This window comes from Petromyzon marinus, chromosome 73, assembly GCF_048934315.1.
Source record: "Petromyzon marinus isolate PM22_M1 ecotype Great Lakes invasive population chromosome 73, UKy_Petmar_22M1.pri1.0, whole genome shotgun sequence".
Lineage (NCBI taxonomy): Eukaryota > Metazoa > Chordata > Hyperoartia > Petromyzontiformes > Petromyzontidae > Petromyzon > Petromyzon marinus.
Window position 1 is genome coordinate 142,050 of NC_133739.1, and position 26,026 is coordinate 168,075.

A 26,026-nucleotide genomic window follows, 5' to 3' on the forward strand; every position below is an offset into this window, starting at 1 on the left:
ACTGAGATCCATAGACTCAGCATTGAGACCCATAGACTCAACACTGCCCATAGACTCAACACTGCACCATAGACTCAGCACTGAGACCCATAGACTACTCACACTGAGACCCATAGACTACTCACACTGAGACCCATAGACTCAGCACTGAGACCCACAGACTACTCACACAGAGACCCATAGACTCAGCACTGAGACCCATAGACTCAGCAATGAGACCCATAGACTCAGCACTGAGACCCATAGACTCAGCACTGAGACCCACAGACTACTCACACAGAGACCCATAGACTACTCACACTGAGACCCATAGACAACTCACACTGAGATCCATAGACTCAGCATTGAGACCCATAGACTCAACACTGCCCCATAGACTCAACACTGCCCATAGACTCAACACTGCCCCATAGACTCAGCACTGCACCATAGACTCAACACTGCACCATAGACTCAACACTGCACCATGGACTCAACACTGCACCATAGACTCAACACTTCACCATAGACTCAACACTTCACCATAGACTCAACACTGCACCATAGACTCAACACTGCACCATAGACTCAACACTGCACCATAGACTCAGCACTGCACCATAGACTCAACACTGCACCATAGACTCAACACTTCACCATAGACTCAACACTTCACCATAGACTCAACACTGCACCATAGACTCAACACTGCACCATAGACTCAGCACTGAGACCCACAGACTCAACACTGCCCCATAGACTACTCACACTGAGACCCATAGACTACTCACACTGAGACCCATAGACTCAACACTGAGACCCATAGACTCAGCACTGAGACCCATAGACTACTCACACAGAGACCCATAGACTACTCACACAGAGACCCATAGACTACTCACACTGAGACCCATAGACTACTCACAGTGAGACCCACAGACTCAACACTGAGATCCATAGACTCAGCACTGAGACCCATAGACTCAGCACTGCACCATAGACTCAACACTGCACCATAGACTCAACACTGAGACCCACAGACTCAACACTGCCCCATAGACTCAGCACTGCACCATAGACTCAGCACTGAGACCCATAGACTCAACACTGCACCATAGACTCAGCACTGCCCCATAGACTCAGCACTGAGACCCACAGACTCAACACTGCACCATAGACTCAGCACTGCCCCATAGACTCAGCACTGAGACCCACAGACTCAACACTGAGACCCATAGACTCAGCACTGAGACCCATAGAATACTCACACTGAGACCCTCAGACTCAGCACTGAGACCCATAGAATACTCACACTGAGACCCATAGACTCACACTGAGACCCATAGACTACTCACACAGAGACCCATAGACTACTCACACAGAGACCCATAGACTACTCACACAGAGACCCACAGACTACTCACAATGAGACCCATAGACTCAGCACTGAGACCCATAGACTCAGCACTGAGACCCATAGACTCAGCACTGCACCATAGACTCAGCACTGAGACCCATAGATTACTCACACTGAGACCCTTAGACTCAGCACTGAGACCCTTAGACTTAGCACTGCCCCATAGACTCAGCACTGAGACCCATAGACTCACACAGAGACCCACAGACTCAGCACTGAGACCCATAGACTACTCACACTGAGACCCATAGACTCAGCACTGAGACCCATAGACTCAGCACTGAGACCCATAGACTTAGCACTGCACCATAGACTCAACACTGCACCATAGACTCAACACTGAGACCCACAGACTCAACACTGCCCCATAGACTCAGCACTGCACCATAGACTCAGCACTGAGACCCATAGACTCAACACTGCACCATAGACTCAGCACTGCACCATAGACTCAACACTGCACCATAGACTCAACACTGAGACCCACAGACTCAACACTGCCCCATAGACTCAACACTGCACCATAGACTCAGCACTGAGACCCATAGACTCAGCACTGAGACCCATAGACTCAGCACTGAGACCCACAGACTCAGCACTGCCCCATAGACTCAGCACTGAGACCCATAGATTACTCACACTGAGACCCTTAGACTCAGCACTGAGACCCTTAGACTTAGCACTGCCCCATAGACTCAGCACTGAGACCCACAGACTCAGCACTGAGACCCATAGACTACTCACACTGAGATCCATAGACTACTCACACTGAGACCCATAGACTCAACACTGAGACCCATAGACTCAACACTGAGACCCATAGACTCAGCACTGAGACCCATAGAATACTCACACTGAGACCCATAGACTACTCACACTGAGACCCATAGACTACTCACACTGAGACTCATAGACTACTCACACTGAGACCCATAGCCTCAGAACTGCACCATAGACTCAACACTGCACCATAGACTCAGCACTGCACCATAGACTCAGCACTGAGACCCACAGACTCAGCACTGAGACTCACAGACTCAGCGCTGAGACCCAGAGTCTCAGCACTGCCCCATAGACTCACACTGAGACCCATAGACTCAGACTGAGACCCATAGACTCACACTGAGACCCATAGACTCACACTGAGACACTTAGACTCAACACTGAGACCCACAGACTCAACACTGCCCCATAGACTCAGCACTGCACCATAGACTCAGCACTGAGACCCATAGACTCAACACTGCACCATAGACTCAGCACTGCCCCATAGACTCAGCACTGAGACCCATAGACTCAACACTGAGACCCATAGATTACTCACACTGAGACACTTAGACTCAGCACTGAGACCCTTAGACTTAGCACTGCCCCATAGACTCAGCACTGAGACCCACAGATTCAGAACTGCCCCATAGACTCAGCACTGCCCCATAGACTCAGCACTGAGACCCACAGATTCAGAACTGCCCCATAGACTCAGCACTGAGACCCACAGACTCAGCACTGAGACCCATAGACTCAGCACTGAGACCCATAGACTACTCACACTGAGACCCATAGACTCACACTGAGACCCATAGAATACTCACACTGAGACCCATAGACTCACACTGAGACCCATAGACTACTCACACTGAGACCCATAGACTACTCACACTGAGACCCACAGACTCAGCACTGAGACCCATAGACTACTCACACTGAGACCTATAGACTACTCACACTGAGACCCACAGACTCAGCACTGAGACCCATAGACTACTCACACTGAGACCCAAAGACCAGCATTCAGACCCATAGACTACTCACACTGAGACCCACAGACTCAGCACTGAGACCCATAGACTCAGCACTGAGACCCATAGACTCAGCACTGAGACCCATAGACTCAGCACTGCACCATAGACTCAACACTGCACCATAGACTCAACACTGAGACCCACAGACTCAACACTGAGACCCATAGACTCAGCACTGAGACCCATAGACTCAACACTGAGACCCACAGCCTCAGCACTGCCCCATAGACTCAGCACTGAGACCCATAGATTACTCACACTGAGACCCTTAGACTCAGCACTGAGACCCTTAGACTTAGCACTGCCCCATAGACTCAGCACTGAGACCCACAGACTCAGCACTGAGACCCATAGAATACTCACACTGAGACCCATAGACTACTCACACTGAGACTCATAGACTACTCACACTGAGTCTCATAGACTACTCACACTGAGACCCATAGACTACTCACACTGAGACTCATAGACTACTCACACTGAGACCCATAGCCTCAGCACTGCACCATAGACTCAACACTGCACCATAGACTCAGCACTGCACCATAGACTCAGCACTGCCACCCATATACTCAGCACTGAGACCCACAGACTCAGCACTGAGACCCATAGACTCAGCACTGCCCCATAGACCTAACACTGAGACCCACAGACTACTCACACAGAGACCCACAGACTCAGCACTGAGACCCACAGACTACTCACACAGAGACCCACAGACTCAGCACTGAGACCCACAGACTACTCACACAGAGACCCACAGACTCAGCACTGAGACCCACAGACTACTCACACAGAGACCCACAGACTCAGCACTGAGACCCACAGACTACTCACACAGAGACCCACAGACTCAGCACTGAGACCCACAGACTACTCACACAGAGACCCACAGACTCAGCACTATGACCCACAGACTACTCACACAGAGACCCACAGACTCAGCACTGAGACCCACAGACTCAGCATTGAGACCCACAGACTACTCACACAGAGACCCACAGACTCAGCACTGAGACCCACAGACTACTCACACACAGACCCACAGACTCAGCATTGAGACCCACAGACTACTCACACAGAGACCCACAGACTCAGCATTGAGACCCACAGACTACTCACACAGAGACCCACAGAATCAGCACTGAGACCCACAGACTACTCACACAGAGACCCACAGACTCAGCACTGAGACCCACAGACTACTCACACAGAGACCTACAGACTCAGCACTGAGACCCACAGACTCAGCACTGAGACCCATAGACTCAGCACTGAGACCCACAGACTACTCACACAGAGACCCACAGACTCAGCACTGAGACCCATAGACTCAGCACTGAGACCCACAGACTACTCACACAGAGACCCACAGACTCAGCACTGAGACCCACAGACTCAGCACTGAGACCCACAGACTACTCACACTGACACCCATAGACTCAGCACTGAGACCCACAGACTCAGCATTCAGACCCATAGACTACTCACACTGAGACCCATAGACTCAGCACTGAGACCCATAGACTACTCACACAGAGACCCACAGACTACTCACACTGAGACTCAAACTCACACTGAGACCCATAGACTACTCACACTGAGACTCATAGACTACTCACACTGAGACCCATAGACTCAGCACTGCACCATAGACTCAACACTGCACCATAGACTCAGCACTGCACCATAGACTCAGCACTGCCCATAGACTCAACACTGAGACCCACAGACTCAGCACTGAGACTCACAGACTCAGCACTGAGACCCATAGAATACTCACACTGAGACCCATAGACTCACACTGAGACCCACAGACTCAGCACTGAGACCCATAGACTCAGCACTGAGACCCACAGACTCACACTGAGACCCACAGACTCAGCACTGAGACCCATAGACTCAGCACTGAGACCCACAGACTCAGCACTGCCCCATAGACCCAACACTGAGACCCACAGACTACTCACACAGAGACCCATAGACTCAGCACTGAGACCCATAGACTTAGCACTGAGACCATAGACTCACACTGAGACCATAGACTCACACTGAGACCCATAGACTCACACTGAGACCCATAGACTCACACTGAGACCCATAGACTCACACTGAGACCATAGACTCACACTGAGACCCATAGACTCACACTGAGACCCATAGACTCACACTGAGACCCATAGACTCAGCACTGAGACCCATAGACTCAGCCCTGAGACCCATAGACTACTCACATTGAGACCCATAGACTACTCACACTGAGACCCATAGACTACTCACACTGAGACCCATAGACTCAGCACTGAGACCCATAGACTACTCACACTGAGACCCATAGACTCAGCACTGAGACCCATAGACTACTCACACTGAGACCCATAGACTACTCACACTGAGACCCATAGACTCAGCACTGAGACCCATAGACTCAGCACTGCACCATAGACTCAGCACTGCACCATAGACTCAGCACTGAGACCCACAGACTCAACACTGAGACCCATAGACTTAGCACTGAGACCCATAGACTGAACACTGAGACCCATAGACTCAGCACTGAGACCCATAGACTCAACACTGAGACCCACAGACTCAACACTGCCCCATAGACTCAGCACTGCACCATAGACTCAGCACTGAGACCCATAGACTCAACACTGCACCATAGACTCAGCACTGCCCCATAGACTCAGCACTGAGACCCACAGACTCAACACTGAGACCCATTGACTCAGCACTGAGACCCACAGACTCAGCATTCAGACCCATAGACTACTCACACTGAGACCCAAAGACTCAGCATTCAGACCCATAGACTACTCACACTGAGACCCACAGACTCAGCACTGAGACCCATAGACTCAGCACTGAGACCCATAGACTCAACACTGCACCATAGACTCAGCACTGAGACCCATAGACTCAACACTGCACCATAGACTCAACACTACACCATAGACTCAACACTGCCCCATAGACTCAACACTGCCCCATAGACTCAACACTGCCCATAGACTCAACACTGCACCACAGATTCAGCACTGCCCCATAGACTCAGCACTGAGACCCTCAGACTCAGCACTGAGACCCATAGAATACTCACACTGAGACCCATAGACTCAACACTGAGACCCATAGACTCAGCACTGAGACCCATAGACTCAGCACTGAGACTCATAGACTGCTCACACTGAGACTCATAGACTACTCACACTGAGACCCATAGACTCAGCACTGAGACCCACAGACTACTCACACAGAGACCCACAGACTCAGCACTGAGACTCACAGACTCAGCGCTGAGACCCATAGACTCACACTGAGACCCATAGACTCACACTGAGACCCATAGACTCACACTGAGACCCATAGACTCACACTGAGACCCACAGACTCAGCACTGAGACCCATAGACTCAGCAAGGCCCCATAGACTCACACTGAGACCCATAGACTCAGCACTGCCCCATAGACCTAACACTGAGACCCACAGACTACTCACACAGAGACCCACAGACTCAGCACTGAGACCCACAGACTACTCACACAGAGACCCACAGACTCAGCACTGAGACCCACAAACTACTCACACAGAGACCCACAGACTCAGCACTGAGACCCACAGACTACTCACACAGATACCCACAGACTCAGCACTATGACCCACAGACTACTCACACAGAGACCCACAGACTCAGCACTGAGACCCACAGACTACTCACACAGAGATCCACAGACTCAGCACTGAGACCCACAGACTACTAACACAGATACCCACAGACTCAGCACTATGACCCACAGACTACTCACACAGAGACCCATAGACTCAGCACTGAGACCCACAGACTACTCACACAGATACCCACAGACTCAGCACTGAGACCCACAGACTACTCACACAGAGACCCACAGACTCAGCACTGAGACCCACAGACTACTCACACAGAGACCCACAGACTACTCACACAGAGACCCACAGACTCAGCACTGAGACCCACAGACTACTCACACAGAGACCCACAGACTCAGCATTGAGACCCACAGACTACTCACACAGAGACCCACAGACTCAGCACTGAGACCCACAGACTACTCACACAGAGACCCACAGACTCAGCACTGAGACCCATAGACTACTCACACAGAGACCCACAGACTCAGCACTGAGACCCACAGACTACTCACACAGAGACCCACAGACTCAGCACTATGACCCACAGACTACTCACACAGAGACCCACAGACTCAGCACTGAGACCCACAGACTACTCACACAGAGACCCATAGACTCAACACTGCACCATAGACTCAGCACTGCCCCATAGACTCAGCACTGAGACCCATAGACTCAACACTGAGACCCATAGATTACTCACACTGAGACACTTAGACTCAGCACTGAGACCCTTAGACTTAGCACTGCCCCATAGACTCAGCACTGAGACCCACAGATTCAGAACTGCCCCATAGACTCAGCACTGCCCCATAGACTCAGCACTGAGACCCACAGATTCAGAACTGCCCCATAGACTCAGCACTGAGACCCACAGACTCAGCACTGAGACCCATAGACTCAGCACTGAGACCCATAGACTACTCACACTGAGACCCATAGACTCACACTGAGACCCATAGAATACTCACACTGAGACCCATAGACTCACACTGAGACCCATAGACTACTCACACTGAGACCCATAGACTACTCACACTGAGACCCACAGACTCAGCACTGAGACCCATAGACTACTCACACTGAGACCTATAGACTACTCACACTGAGACCCACAGACTCAGCACTGAGACCCATAGACTACTCACACTGAGACCCAAAGACCAGCATTCAGACCCATAGACTACTCACACTGAGACCCACAGACTCAGCACTGAGACCCATAGACTCAGCACTGAGACCCATAGACTCAGCACTGAGACCCATAGACTCAGCACTGCACCATAGACTCAACACTGCACCATAGACTCAACACTGAGACCCACAGACTCAACACTGAGACCCATAGACTCAGCACTGAGACCCATAGACTCAACACTGAGACCCACAGCCTCAGCACTGCCCCATAGACTCAGCACTGAGACCCATAGATTACTCACACTGAGACCCTTAGACTCAGCACTGAGACCCTTAGACTTAGCACTGCCCCATAGACTCAGCACTGAGACCCACAGACTCAGCACTGAGACCCATAGAATACTCACACTGAGACCCATAGACTACTCACACTGAGACTCATAGACTACTCACACTGAGTCTCATAGACTACTCACACTGAGACCCATAGACTACTCACACTGAGACTCATAGACTACTCACACTGAGACCCATAGCCTCAGCACTGCACCATAGACTCAACACTGCACCATAGACTCAGCACTGCACCATAGACTCAGCACTGCCACCCATATACTCAGCACTGAGACCCACAGACTCAGCACTGAGACCCATAGACTCAGCACTGCCCCATAGACCTAACACTGAGACCCACAGACTACTCACACAGAGACCCACAGACTACTCACACAGAGACCCACAGACTCAGCACTGAGACCCACAGACTACTCACACAGAGACCCACAGACTCAGCACTGAGACCCACAGACTACTCACACAGAGACCCACAGACTCAGCACTGAGACCCACAGACTACTCACACAGAGACCCACAGACTCAGCACTGAGACCCACAGACTACTCACACAGAGACCCACAGACTCAGCACTATGACCCACAGACTACTCACACAGAGACCCACAGACTCAGCACTGAGACCCACAGACTCAGCATTGAGACCCACAGACTACTCACACAGAGACCCACAGACTCAGCACTGAGACCCACAGACTACTCACACACAGACCCACAGACTCAGCATTGAGACCCACAGACTACTCACACAGAGACCCACAGACTCAGCATTGAGACCCACAGACTACTCACACAGAGACCCACAGACTCAGCACTGAGACCCACAGACTACTCACACAGAGACCCACAGACTCAGCACTGAGACCCACAGACTACTCACACAGAGACCTACAGACTCAGCACTGAGACCCACAGACTCAGCACTGAGACCCATAGACTCAGCACTGAGACCCACAGACTACTCACACAGAGACCCACAGACTCAGCACTGAGACCCATAGACTCAGCACTGAGACCCACAGACTACTCACACAGAGACCCACAGACTCAGCACTGAGACCCACAGACTCAGCACTGAGACCCACAGACTACTCACACTGACACCCATAGACTCAGCACTGAGACCCACAGACTCAGCATTCAGACCCATAGACTACTCACACTGAGACCCATAGACTCAGCACTGAGACCCATAGACTACTCACACAGAGACCCACAGACTACTCACACTGAGACTCAAACTCACACTGAGACCCATAGACTACTCACACTGAGACTCATAGACTACTCACACTGAGACCCATAGACTCAGCACTGCACCATAGACTCAACACTGCACCATAGACTCAGCACTGCACCATAGACTCAGCACTGCCCATAGACTCAACACTGAGACCCACAGACTCAGCACTGAGACTCACAGACTCAGCACTGAGACCCATAGAATACTCACACTGAGACCCATAGACTCACACTGAGACCCACAGACTCAGCACTGAGACCCATAGACTCAGCACTGAGACCCACAGACTCACACTGAGACCCACAGACTCAGCACTGAGACCCATAGACTCAGCACTGAGACCCACAGACTCAGCACTGCCCCATAGACCCAACACTGAGACCCACAGACTACTCACACAGAGACCCATAGACTCAGCACTGAGACCCATAGACTTAGCACTGAGACCATAGACTCACACTGAGACCATAGACTCACACTGAGACCCATAGACTCACACTGAGACCCATAGACTCACACTGAGACCCATAGACTCACACTGAGACCATAGACTCACACTGAGACCCATAGACTCACACTGAGACCCATAGACTCACACTGAGACCCATAGACTCAGCACTGAGACCCATAGACTCAGCCCTGAGACCCATAGACTACTCACATTGAGACCCATAGACTACTCACACTGAGACCCATAGACTACTCACACTGAGACCCATAGACTCAGCACTGAGACCCATAGACTACTCACACTGAGACCCATAGACTCAGCACTGAGACCCATAGACTACTCACACTGAGACCCATAGACTACTCACACTGAGACCCATAGACTCAGCACTGAGACCCATAGACTCAGCACTGCACCATAGACTCAGCACTGCACCATAGACTCAGCACTGAGACCCACAGACTCAACACTGAGACCCATAGACTTAGCACTGAGACCCATAGACTGAACACTGAGACCCATAGACTCAGCACTGAGACCCATAGACTCAACACTGAGACCCACAGACTCAACACTGCCCCATAGACTCAGCACTGCACCATAGACTCAGCACTGAGACCCATAGACTCAACACTGCACCATAGACTCAGCACTGCCCCATAGACTCAGCACTGAGACCCACAGACTCAACACTGAGACCCATAGACTCAGCACTGAGACCCACAGACTCAGCATTCAGACCCATAGACTACTCACACTGAGACCCAAAGACTCAGCATTCAGACCCATAGACTACTCACACTGAGACCCACAGACTCAGCACTGAGACCCATAGACTCAGCACTGAGACCCATAGACTCAACACTGCACCATAGACTCAGCACTGAGACCCATAGACTCAACACTGCACCATAGACTCAACACTACACCATAGACTCAACACTGCCCCATAGACTCAACACTGCCCCATAGACTCAACACTGCCCATAGACTCAACACTGCACCACAGATTCAGCACTGCCCCATAGACTCAGCACTGAGACCCTCAGACTCAGCACTGAGACCCATAGAATACTCACACTGAGACCCATAGACTCAACACTGAGACCCATAGACTCAGCACTGAGACCCATAGACTCAGCACTGAGACTCATAGACTGCTCACACTGAGACTCATAGACTACTCACACTGAGACCCATAGACTCAGCACTGAGACCCACAGACTACTCACACAGAGACCCACAGACTCAGCACTGAGACTCACAGACTCAGCGCTGAGACCCATAGACTCACACTGAGACCCATAGACTCACACTGAGACCCATAGACTCACACTGAGACCCATAGACTCACACTGAGACCCACAGACTCAGCACTGAGACCCATAGACTCAGCAAGGCCCCATAGACTCACACTGAGACCCATAGACTCAGCACTGCCCCATAGACCTAACACTGAGACCCACAGACTACTCACACAGAGACCCACAGACTCAGCACTGAGACCCACAGACTACTCACACAGAGACCCACAGACTCAGCACTGAGACCCACAAACTACTCACACAGAGACCCACAGACTCAGCACTGAGACCCACAGACTACTCACACAGATACCCACAGACTCAGCACTATGACCCACAGACTACTCACACAGAGACCCACAGACTCAGCACTGAGACCCACAGACTACTCACACAGAGATCCACAGACTCAGCACTGAGACCCACAGACTACTAACACAGATACCCACAGACTCAGCACTATGACCCACAGACTACTCACACAGAGACCCATAGACTCAGCACTGAGACCCACAGACTACTCACACAGATACCCACAGACTCAGCACTGAGACCCACAGACTACTCACACAGAGACCCACAGACTCAGCACTGAGACCCACAGACTACTCACACAGAGACCCACAGACTACTCACACAGAGACCCACAGACTCAGCACTGAGACCCACAGACTACTCACACAGAGACCCACAGACTCAGCATTGAGACCCACAGACTACTCACACAGAGACCCACAGACTCAGCACTGAGACCCACAGACTACTCACACAGAGACCCACAGACTCAGCACTGAGACCCATAGACTACTCACACAGAGACCCACAGACTCAGCACTGAGACCCACAGACTACTCACACAGAGACCCACAGACTCAGCACTATGACCCACAGACTACTCACACAGAGACCCACAGACTCAGCACTGAGACCCACAGACTACTCACACAGAGACCCATAGACTCAGCACTATGACCCACAGACTACTCACACAGAGACCCACAAACTCAGCACTGAGACCCACAGACTACTCACACAGAGACCCACAGACTCAGCACTATGACCCACAGACTACTCACACAGAGACCCACAGACTCAGCACTGAGACCCACAGACTCAGCATTGAGACCCACAGACTACTCACACAGAGACCCACAGACTCAGCACTGAGACCCACAGACTACTCACACAGAGACCCACAGACTCAGCATTGAGACCCACAGACTACTCACACAGAGACCCACAGACTCAGCATTGAGACCCACAGACTACTCACACAGAGACCCACAGACTCAGCACTGAGACCCACAGACTACTCACACAGAGACCCACAGACTCAGCACTGAGACCCACAGACTACTCACACAGAGACCTACAGACTCAGCACTGAGACCCACAGACTCAGCACTGAGACCCACAGACTCAGCACTGAGACCCACAGACTACTCACACAGAGACCTACAGACTCAGCACTGAGACCCACAGACTACTCACACAGAGACCTACAGACTCAGCACTGAGACCCACAGACTCAGCACTGAGACCCACAGACTCAGCACTGAGACCCACAGACTACTCACACAGAGACCTACAGACTCAGCACTGAGACCCACAGACTCAGCACTGAGACCCATAGACTCAGCACTGAGACCCACAGACTACTCACACAGAGACCCACAGACTCAGCACTGAGACCCATAGACTCAGCACTGAGACCCACAGACTACTCACACAGAGACCCACAGACTCAGCACTGAGACCCACAGACTCAGCACTGAGACCCACAGACTACTCACACTGACACCCATACACTCAGCACTGAGACCCACAGACTCAGCATTCAGACCCATAGACTACTCACACTGAGACCCATAGACTCAGCACTGAGACCCATAGACTACTCACACAGAGACCCACAGACTACTCACACTGAGACTCAAACTCACACTGAGACCCATAGACTACTCACACTGAGACTCATAGACTACTCACACTGAGACCCATAGACTCAGCACTGCACCATAGACTCAACACTGCACCATAGACTCAGCACTGCACCATAGACTCAGCACTGCCCATAGACTCAACACTGAGACCCACAGACTCAGCACTGAGACTCACAGACTCAGCACTGAGACCCATAGAATACTCACACTGAGACCCATAGACTCACACTGAGACCCACAGACTCAGCACTGAGACCCATAGACTCAGCACTGAGACCCACAGACTCACACTGAGACCCACAGACTCAGCACTGAGACCCATAGACTCAGCACTGAGACCCACAGACTCAGCACTGCCCCATAGACCCAACACTGAGACCCACAGACTACTCACACAGAGACCCATAGACTCAGCACTGAGACCCATAGACTTAGCACTGAGACCATAGACTCACACTGAGACCATAGACTCACACTGAGACCCATAGACTCACATTGAGACCCATAGACTCACACTGAGACCCATAGACTCACACTGAGACCATAGACTCACACTGAGACCCATAGACTCACACTGAGACCCATAGACTCACACTGAGACCCATAGACTCAGCACTGAGACCCATAGACTCAGCCCTGAGACCCATAGACTACTCACATTGAGACCCATAGACTACTCACACTGAGACCCATAGACTACTCACACTGAGACCCATAAACTCAGCACTGAGACCCATAGACTACTCACACTGAGACCCATAGACTCAGCACTAAGACCCATAGACTACTCACACTGAGACCCATAGACTACTCACACTGAGACCCATAGACTCAGCACTGAGACCCATAGACTCAGCACTGCACCATAGACTCAGCACTGCACCATAGACTCAGCACTGAGACCCACAGACTCAACACTGAGACCCATAGACTCAGCACTGCCCCATAGACCTAACACTGAGACCCACAGACTACTCACACAGAGACCCACAGACTCAGCACTGAGACCCACAGACTACTCACACAGAGACCCACAGACTCAGCACTGAGACCCACAAACTACTCACACAGAGACCCACAGACTCAGCACTGAGACCCACAGACTACTCACACAGATACCCACAGACTCAGCACTATGACCCACAGACTACTCACACAGAGACCCACAGACTCAGCACTGAGACCCACAGACTACTCACACAGAGATCCACAGACTCAGCACTGAGACCCACAGACTACTAACACAGATACCCACAGACTCAGCACTATGACCCACAGACTACTCACACAGAGACCCATAGACTCAGCACTGAGACCCACAGACTACTCACACAGATACCCACAGACTCAGCACTGAGACCCACAGACAACTCACACAGAGACCCACAGACTCAGCACTGAGACCCACAGACTACTCACACAGAGACCCACAGACTACTCACACAGAGACCCACAGACTCAGCACTGAGACCCACAGACTACTCACACAGAGACCCACAGACTCAGCATTGAGACCCACAGACTACTCACACAGAGACCCACAGACTCAGCACTGAGACCCACAGACTACTCACACAGAGACCCACAGACTCAGCACTGAGACCCATAGACTACTCACACAGAGACCCACAGACTCAGCACTGAGACCCACAGACTACTCACACAGAGACCCACAGACTCAGCACTATGACGCACAGACTACTCACACAGAGACCCACAGACTCAGCACTGAGACCCACAGACTACTCACACAGAGACCCATAGACTCAGCACTATGACCCACAGACTACTTACACAGAGACCCACAAACTCAGCACTGAGACCCACAGACTACTCACACAGAGACCCACAGACTACTCACACAGAGACCCACAGACTCAGCACTGAGACCCACAGACTACTCACACAGAGACCCACAGACTCAGCACTGAGACCCACAGACTACTCACACAGAGACCCACAGACTCAGCATTGAGACTCACAGACTACTCACACAGAGACCCACAGACTCAGCACTATGACCCACAGACTACTCACACAGAGACCCACAGACTCAGCACTGAGACCCACAGACTACTCACACAGAGACCCACAGACTCAGCACTATGACCCACAGACTACTCACACAGAGACCCACAAACTCAGCACTGAGACCCACAGACTACTCACACAGAGACCCACAGACTACTCACACAGAGACCCACAGACTCAGCACTGAGACCCACAGACTACTCACACAGAGACCCACAGACTCAGCACTGAGACCCACAGACTACTCACACAGACACCCACAGACTCAGCACTGAGACCCACAGACTACTCACACAGAGACCCACAGACTCAGCACTGAGACCCACAGACTACTCGCACAGAGACCCATAGACTCAGCACTGAGACCCACAGACTACTCGCACAGAGACCCATAGACTCACGTCATTCTCCTGTAGAGATGCGTCTTGGTTGGATGCCCGCCGATTGCCTGCTCAGACAAACGAGCGAACACGGCGGTGAACGGGAGTCCCACTCCAACGCAGCAAAAAACAGCTCCCAAATCACACGCAGAGACCCATAGACTACTCATAGAGACCCATAGACTCATCACACAGAGACCCATAGACTACTCACACAGAGACCCATAGACTCCTCCCACAGAGCCCTAAGACTCCTCCCACAGAGACCCATAGACTCCTCCCACAGAGACCCATAGACTACTCACACAGAGACCCATAGACTACTCACACAGAGACCCATAGACTCCTCCCACAGAGCCCTAAGACTCCTCCCACAGAGACCCATAGACTCCTCCCACAGAGACCCATAGACTACTCACACAGAGACCCATAGACTACTCACACAGAGACCCATAGACTACTCACACAGAGACCCATAGACTACTCACACAGAGACCCATAGACTACTCACACAGAGACCCATAGACTCATCACACAGAGACCCATAGACTACTCACACAGAGACCCATAGACTACTCACACAGAGACTCACACAGAGACCCACAGACTACTCACACAGAGACTCACACAGAGACCCATAGACTACTCATAGAGACCCATAGACTCATCACACAGAGACTCACACAGAGACCCATAGACTACTCACACAGAGACCCATAGACTACTCACACAGAGACTCACAGACTACTCACACAGAGACTCACACAGAGACCCATAGACTACTCACATAGAGACCCATAGACTACTCATAGAGACCCATAGACTACTCACACAGAGACCCATAGACTACTCACACAGAGACCCACAGACTACTCACACAGAGACCCATAGACTACTCACACAGAGACTCATAGACTACTCACGCAGAGACCCATAGACTACTCACACAGAGACCCATAGACTACTCACACAGAGACTCATAGACTACTCACACAGAGACCCATAGACTACTCATACAGAGACCCATAGACTCCTCACACAGAGACTCACACAGAGACCCATAGACTACTCACACAGAGACCCATAGACTACTCACACAGAGACCCACAGACTACTCACGTAGAGACCCATAGATTACTCATAGAGACCCATAGACTACTCACACAGAGACCCATAGACTACTCACACAGAGACCCATAGACTACTCACACAAAGACCCATAGACTACTCACATAAAGACCCATAGACTACTCACACAGAGACCCATAGACTACTCACACAGAGACCCATAGACTACTCACATAAAGACCCATAGACTACTCACACAGAGACCCATAGACTACTCACACAGAGACCCACAGACTACTCACACAGAAACCCATAGACTACTCATACAGAGACCCATAGACTACTCACGCAGAGACCCATAGACTACTCACACAGAGACCCATAGACTACTCACACAGAGACCCATAGACTACTCACACAGAGACCCATAGACTACTCATAGAGACCCATAGACTACTCATAGAGACCCATAGACTACTCACATAAAGACCCATAGACTACTCACACAGAGACCCATAGACTACTCACACAGAGACCCATAGACTACTCATAGAGACCCATAGACTACTCATAGAGACCCATAGACTACTCACACAGAGACCCATAGACTACTCACATAAAGACCCATAGACTACTCACACAGAGACCCATAGACTACTCACACAGAGACCCATAGACTCACACGTCTATATACTACAAAACAGTACACTACTATACACTACACTATACACTACACTATACACTACACTACTATACACTACACTACTATACACTACACTACTACACTATACACTACTACACACTACACTACACTATACACTACTACAGTATACACTATACACTACACTATACACTATACAATACACTACACACTATACACTACACTACACACTACACTATACACTACACTATACACTACACTACACACTACACTATACACTACACTATACACTACACTATACACTACACTATACACTACACTACACTATACACTATACACTACACTATACACTACACTATACACTACACTATACACTACACTATACACTACACTATACACTACACTATACTATACACTATACTATACACTACACTATACACTACACTATACACTACACTATACACTACACACTACACTTACGTTTGCATCGCTTTACTGCCAGGACGATCCCCACCACCACCGACACCACCACCACCACCACCACCGTCACCACCACCGCCACCACCACCACCACGCTAGCAGCTGCTGCTGGAAGGGGCGAGGTGGTGGAATATCCATCTGAATCAACCCCCATGGAAAGTGGACAGTTGTCTAACTCACTCATACACTCAATCACTCATTCATACACTCACTCACTCACACACTCACTCACTCATACACTCACTCACTCACTCATACACTCACTCACTCATACACTCACTCACTCATACACTCACTCATACACTCACTCACTCATACACTCACTCACTCATACACTCACTCACTCATACATTCACTCATACACTCACTCACTCATACACTCACTCACTCATACACTCACTCACTCATACACTCACTCACTCACTCATACACTCACTCACTCATACACTCACTCACTCAAACAATCACTCACTCATACACTCACTCATACACTCACTCACTCATACACTCACTCACTCATACATACACTCACTCACTCATACACTCACTCACTCATACACTCACTCATACACTCACTCACTCATACACTTACTCATTCATACACTCACTCATACACTCACTCATACACTCACTCATACACTCACTCACTCACTCATACACTCACTCATACACTCACTCACTCATACACTCACTCACTCATACACTCACTCACTCATACACTCACTCACTCATACACTCACTCATACACTCACTCATACACTCAATCACTCATTCATACACTCACTCACTCACACACTCACTCATACACTCACTCATACACTCACTCACTCATTCATACACTCACTCACTCACACACTCACTCACTCATACACTCACTCACTCATACACACACTCATACACTCACTCACTCATACACTCACTCATACACTCACTCATACACTCACTCACTCATACACTCACTCACTCATACACTCACTCACTCATACACTCACTCATTCATACACTCACTCACTCATACACTCACTCACTCATACACTCACTCACACAAACACTCACTCATACACTCACTCATACACTCACTCACTCATACAGTCACTCACTCATACACTCACTCACACAAACACTCACTCACTCATACACTCACTCATACACTCAGTCACTCATACACTTACTCATACACTCACTCATACACTCACTCACTCATACACTCACTCACTCATACACTCACTCACTCATACACTCACTCATACACTCACTCATACACACACTCACTCACTCATACACTCACTCACTCATACACTCACTCACTCATACACTCACTCATACACTTACTCATACACTCACTCACTCATACACTCACTCACTCATACACTCACTCATACACTCACTCAAACACTCACTCATACACTCACTCACTCATACACTCACTCACTCACTCATACACTCACTCATACACTCACTCACTCATACACTCACTCATACACTCACTCACTCATACACTCACTCACTCACTCAAACACTCACTCATACACTCACTCACTCATACACTCACTCATACACTCACTCATACACTCACTCACTCACTCATACACTCACTCACTCATACACTCACTCATACACTCACTCACTCATACACTCACTCACTCATACACTCACTCACTCATACACGCACTCACTCATACACTCACTCACTCATACACTCACTCACTCATACACTCACTCACTCATACACTCACTCATACACTCACTCACTCATACACTCACTCACTCACTCAAACACTCACTCATACACTCACTCACTCATACACTCACTCATACACTCACTCACTCATACACTCACTCATACACTGACTCACTCATACACTCACTCACTCATACACTCACTCACTCATACACTCACTCACTCATACACTCACTCACTCATACACTCACTCATACACTCACTCATACACTCACTCACTCATACACTCACTCACTCATACACTCACTCATACACACACTCACTCACTCATACACTCACTCACTCATACACTCACTCACTCATACACTCACTCACTCATACACTCACTCACACAAACACTCACTCATACACTCACTCATACACTCACTCACTCATACACTCACTCACTCATACACTCACTCACACAAACACTCACTCACTCATACACTCACTCATACACTCACTCATACACTCAGTCACTCATACACTTACTCATACACTCACTCATACACTCACTCACTCATACACTCACTCACTCATACACTCACTCATACACACACTCACTCACTCATACACTCACTCACTCATACACTCACTCACTCATACACTCACTCATACACTTACTCATACACTCACTCACTCATACACTCACTCACTCATACACTCACTCATACACTCACTCAAACACTCACTCATACACTCACTCACTCATACACTCACTCACTCATACACTCACTCACTCACTCATACACTCACTCATACACTCACTCACTCATACACTCACTCATACACTCACTCACTCATACACTCACTCACTCACTCAAACACTCACTCATACACTCACTCACTCATACACTCACTCATACACTCACTCATACACTCACTCACTCACTCATACACTCACTCACTCATACACTCACTCATACACTCACTCACTCATACACTCACTCACTCATACACTCACTCACTCATACACTCACTCACTCATACACTCACTCACTCATACACTCACTCACTCACTCAAACACTCACTCATACACTCACTCACTCATACACTCACTCATACACTCACTCACTCATACACTCACTCACTCATACACTCACTCATACACTGACTCACTCATACACTCACTCACTCATACACTCACTCACTCATACACTCACTCACTCATACACTCACTCATACACTCACTCACTCATACACTCACTCACTCATACACTCACTCATACACTCACTCATACACTCAGTCACTCATACACTTACTCATACACTCACTCATACACTCACTCACTCATACACTCACTCACTCATACACTCACTCACTCATACACTCACTCATACACACACTCACTCACTCATACACTCACTCACTCATACACTCACTCACTCATACACTCACTCATACACTTACTCATACACTCACTCACTCATACACTCACTCACTCATACACTCACTCATACACTCACTCAAACACTCACTCATACACTCACTCACTCATACACTCACTCACTCACTCATACACTCACTCATACACTCACTCACTCATACACTCACTCATACACTCACTCACTCACTCAAACACTCACTCATACACTCACTCACTCATACACTCACTCATACACTCACTCATACACTCACTCACTCACTCATACACTCACTCACTCATACACTCACTCATACACTCACTCACTCATACACTCACTCACTCATACACTCACTCACTCATACACGCACTCACTCATACACTCACTCACTCATACACTCACTCACTCATACACTCACTCACTCATACACTCACTCACTCATACACTCACTCACTCATACACTCACTCACTCATACACTCACTCATACACTCACTCACTCATACACTCACTCACTCATACACTCACTCATACACTGACTCACTCATACACTCACTCACTCATACACTCACTCACTCATACACTCACTCACTCATACACTCACTCATACACTCACTCACTCATACACTCACTCACTCATACACTCACTCACTCATACACTCACTCATACACTCACTCACTCATACACTCACTCACTCATACACTCACTCATACACTCACTCATACACTCACTCACTCATACACTCACTCATACACTCACTCACTCATACACTCACTCACTCATACACTCACTCATACACTCACTCATACACTCACTCACTCATACACTCACTCATACACTCACTCATACACTCACTCATACACTCACTCACTCATACACTCACTCACACACTCACTCACTCATACACTCACTCACTCATACACTCACTCACACACTCACTCACTCATACACTCACTCATACACTCACACACTCATACACTCACTCATACACACACTCACTCATACACACACTCACTCACTCATACACTCACTCACTCATACACTCACTCACTCATACACTCACTCACTCATACACTCACTCATACACTCACTCACTCATACACTCACTCATACACTCACTCATACACTCACTAACTCATACACTCACTCATACACTCACTCACTCATACACTCACTCACTCATACACTCACTCATACTCATACACTCACTCACCCACTCACTCATACACTCACTCATACACACACTCATTCATACACTCACTCATACACTCACTCACTCATACACTCACTCATTCACTCAAACACTCACTCACTCATACACTCACTCACTCAAACACTCACTCATACACACACTCATTCATACACTCACTCATACACTCACTCACTCATACACTCACTCACTGATACACTCACTCACTCACTAAAACACTCACTCACTCATACACTCACTCACTCATACACTCACTCACTCACTCATACACTCACTCATACACTCACTCACTCATACACTCACTCATACACTCACTCACTCATACACTCACTCATACACTCACTCATACACTCACTCACTCATACACTCACTCACTCATACACTCACTCATACACTCACTCACTCATACACTCACTCACTCATACACTCACTCATACACTCACTCATACACTCACTCACTCATACACTCACTCACTCATACACTCACTCACTCATACACTCACTCACTCATACACTCACTCACTCATACACTCACTCATACACTCACACACTCATACACTCACTCATACACACACTCACTCATACACACACTCACTCACTCATACACTCACTCATACACTCACTCACTCATACACTCACTCATACACTCACACACTCATACACTCACTCATACACACACTCACTCATACAAACACTCACTCACTCATACACTCACTCACTCATACACTCACTCACTCATACACTCACTCACTCATACACTCATTCACTCATACACTCACTCATACACTCACTCACTCATACACTCACTCACTCATACACTCACTCATACACTCACTCACTCACTCATACACTCACTCATACACTCACTCACTCATACACTCACTCATACACTCACTCACTCATACACTCACTCATACTCAATACACTCACTCACCCACTCACTCATACACTCACTCATACACACACTCATACACTCACTCACTCACTCAAACACTCACTCACTCATACACTCACTCACCCACTCACTCATACACTCACTCACTCAAACACTCACTCATTCATACACTCACTCATACACTCACTCACTCATACACTCACTCACTGATACACTCACTCACTCAAACACTCACTCACTCATACACTCACTCACTCATACACTCACACATACACTCACTCAAACACTCACTCATACACTCACTCACCCACTCACTCATACACTTACTCATACACTCACTCACTCATACACTCACTCACTCATACACTCACTCATACACTCACTCACTCATACACTCACTCACTCATACACTCACTCACTCATACACTCACTCACTCATACACTCACTTATACACTCACTCATACACTCACGCATACACTCACTCATACACTCACTCACTCATACACTCACTCACTTATACACTCACTCACTCAAACACTCACTCACTCATACACTCACTCACCCACTCACTCATACACTCACTCACTCAAACACTCACTCATTCATACACTCACTCATACACTCACTCACTCATACACTCACTCACTGATACACTCACTCACTCAAACACTCACTCACTCATACACTCACTCACTCATACACTCACACATACACTCACTCAAACACTCACTCATACACTCACTCACCCACTCACTCATACACTTACTCATACACTCACTCACTCATACACTCACTCACTCATACACTCACTCATACACTCACTCACTCATACACTCACTCACTCATACACTCACTCACTCATACACTCACTCACTCATACACTCACTTATACACTCACTCATACACTCACTCACTCACTCAAACACTCACTCATACACTCACTCATACACTCACTCACTCACTCATACACTCACTCACTCATACACTCACTCACGCATACACTCACTCACGCATACACTCATTCACTCACTCATTCACTCACTCATACACTCACTCACCCACTCACCCACACACTCACCCACTCACCCACCCACCCACTGACCCATCCACCCACTCACCCACTCACTCACTCACCCACTCACTCACTCACCCACTCACTCACTCACACACTCACACACCCACTCACTCACCTACTCACTCACCCACTCACTCACCCACTAACCCACTCACTCACCCACTCACTCACTCACCCACTCACTCACCCACTCACCCACTCACTCACCCACTCACTCACACACTCACCCACCTACTCACCCACTCACTCACCCACCCACTCACACACGCACTCACTCACCCAACCACTCACACACTAACCCACCCACTCACCCACTCGCCCACTCGCTCACCCACTCACTCACCCACTCACTCACTCACCCACCCACTCACCCACCTACTCATCCACCCACTCACCCACTCACCCACACACTCACTCACTCACCCACCCATTCACCCACCTACTCACCCACCCACTCACCCACTCACCCACTCACTCACCCACTCACCCACCCACTCACTCACTCACCCACTCACCCACCCACTCACTCACCTACCCACTCACCCACACACTCACCCACACACTCACCCACTCACCCACCCACCCACTCACTCACTAACTCACCCACCCACTCACCCACACACTCACCCACTCACCCACTCACCCACACACTCACCCACTCACTCACACACTCACACACTCACTCACCCACCCACTCACCCACACACTCACTCACTCACCCACCCATTCACCCACCTACTCACCCACCCACTCACCCACTCACCCACTCACTCACCCACTCACCCACCCACTCACTCACTCACCCACTCACCCACCCACTCACTCACCCACCCACTCACCCACACACTCACCCACACACTCACCCACTCACCCACCCACCCGCTCACTCACTAACTCACCCACCCACTCACCCACACACTCACCCACTCACCCACTCACCCACACACTCACCCACTCACTCACACACTCACACACTCACTCACCCACCCACTCACCCACACACTCGCACACTCACCCACCCACTCACCCACTCACCCACCCACTCACCCACCTACTCACCCACTCACCCACTCACCCACCCACTCACCCACCCACCCACCCACTCACTCACTAACTCACCCACCCACTCACCCACACACTCACCCACTCACCCACTCACCCACACACTCACCCACTCACTCACTCATACACTCACTCACGCATACACTCACTCACGCATACACTCATTCACTCACTCATTCACTCACTCATACACTCACTCACCCACTCACCCACACACTCACCCACTCACCCACCCACCCACTGACCCATCCACCCACTCACCCACTCACTCACTCACCCACTCACTCACTCACCCACTCACTCACTCACACACTCACACACCCACTAACCCACTCACTCACCCACTCACTCACTCACCCACTCACTCACCCACTCACCCACTCACTCACCCACTCACTCACACACTCACCCACCTACTCACCCACTCACTCACCCACCCACTCACACACGCACTCACTCACCCAACCACTCACACACTAACCCACCCACTCACCCACTCGCCCACTCGCTCACCCACTCACTCACCCACTCACTCACTCACCCACCCACTCACCCACCTACTCATCCACCCACTCACCCACTCACCCACACACTCACTCACTCACCCACCCATTCACCCACCTACTCACCCACCCACTCACCCACTCACCCACTCACTCACCCACTCACCCACCCACTCACTCACTCACCCACTCACCCACCCACTCACTCACTCACCTACCCACTCACCCACACACTCACCCACACACTCACCCACTCACCCACCCACCCACTCAC

The 26,026-nt window shown here is 49.6% G+C and overlaps 1 protein-coding gene across 2 annotated transcripts in view; it reads right to left on the bottom strand.

Annotated features, from left to right (window-relative positions):
• LOC116958179 (uncharacterized) overlaps positions 1–26,026 on the bottom strand; it is a 46,006-nt gene that overhangs the window by 1,169 nt on the left and 18,811 nt on the right. For both annotated transcript variants that reach the window (XM_076055810.1, XM_076055811.1), the window contains exons 4-5: positions 17,922–18,029; positions 15,734–15,780 (exon numbers count right to left, since the gene is read on the bottom strand). In XM_076055810.1, coding sequence (XP_075911925.1) covers positions 15,734–15,780; positions 17,922–18,029 — 155 coding nt within the window. The remainder of the gene's footprint in view (positions 1–15,733; positions 15,781–17,921; positions 18,030–26,026) is intronic.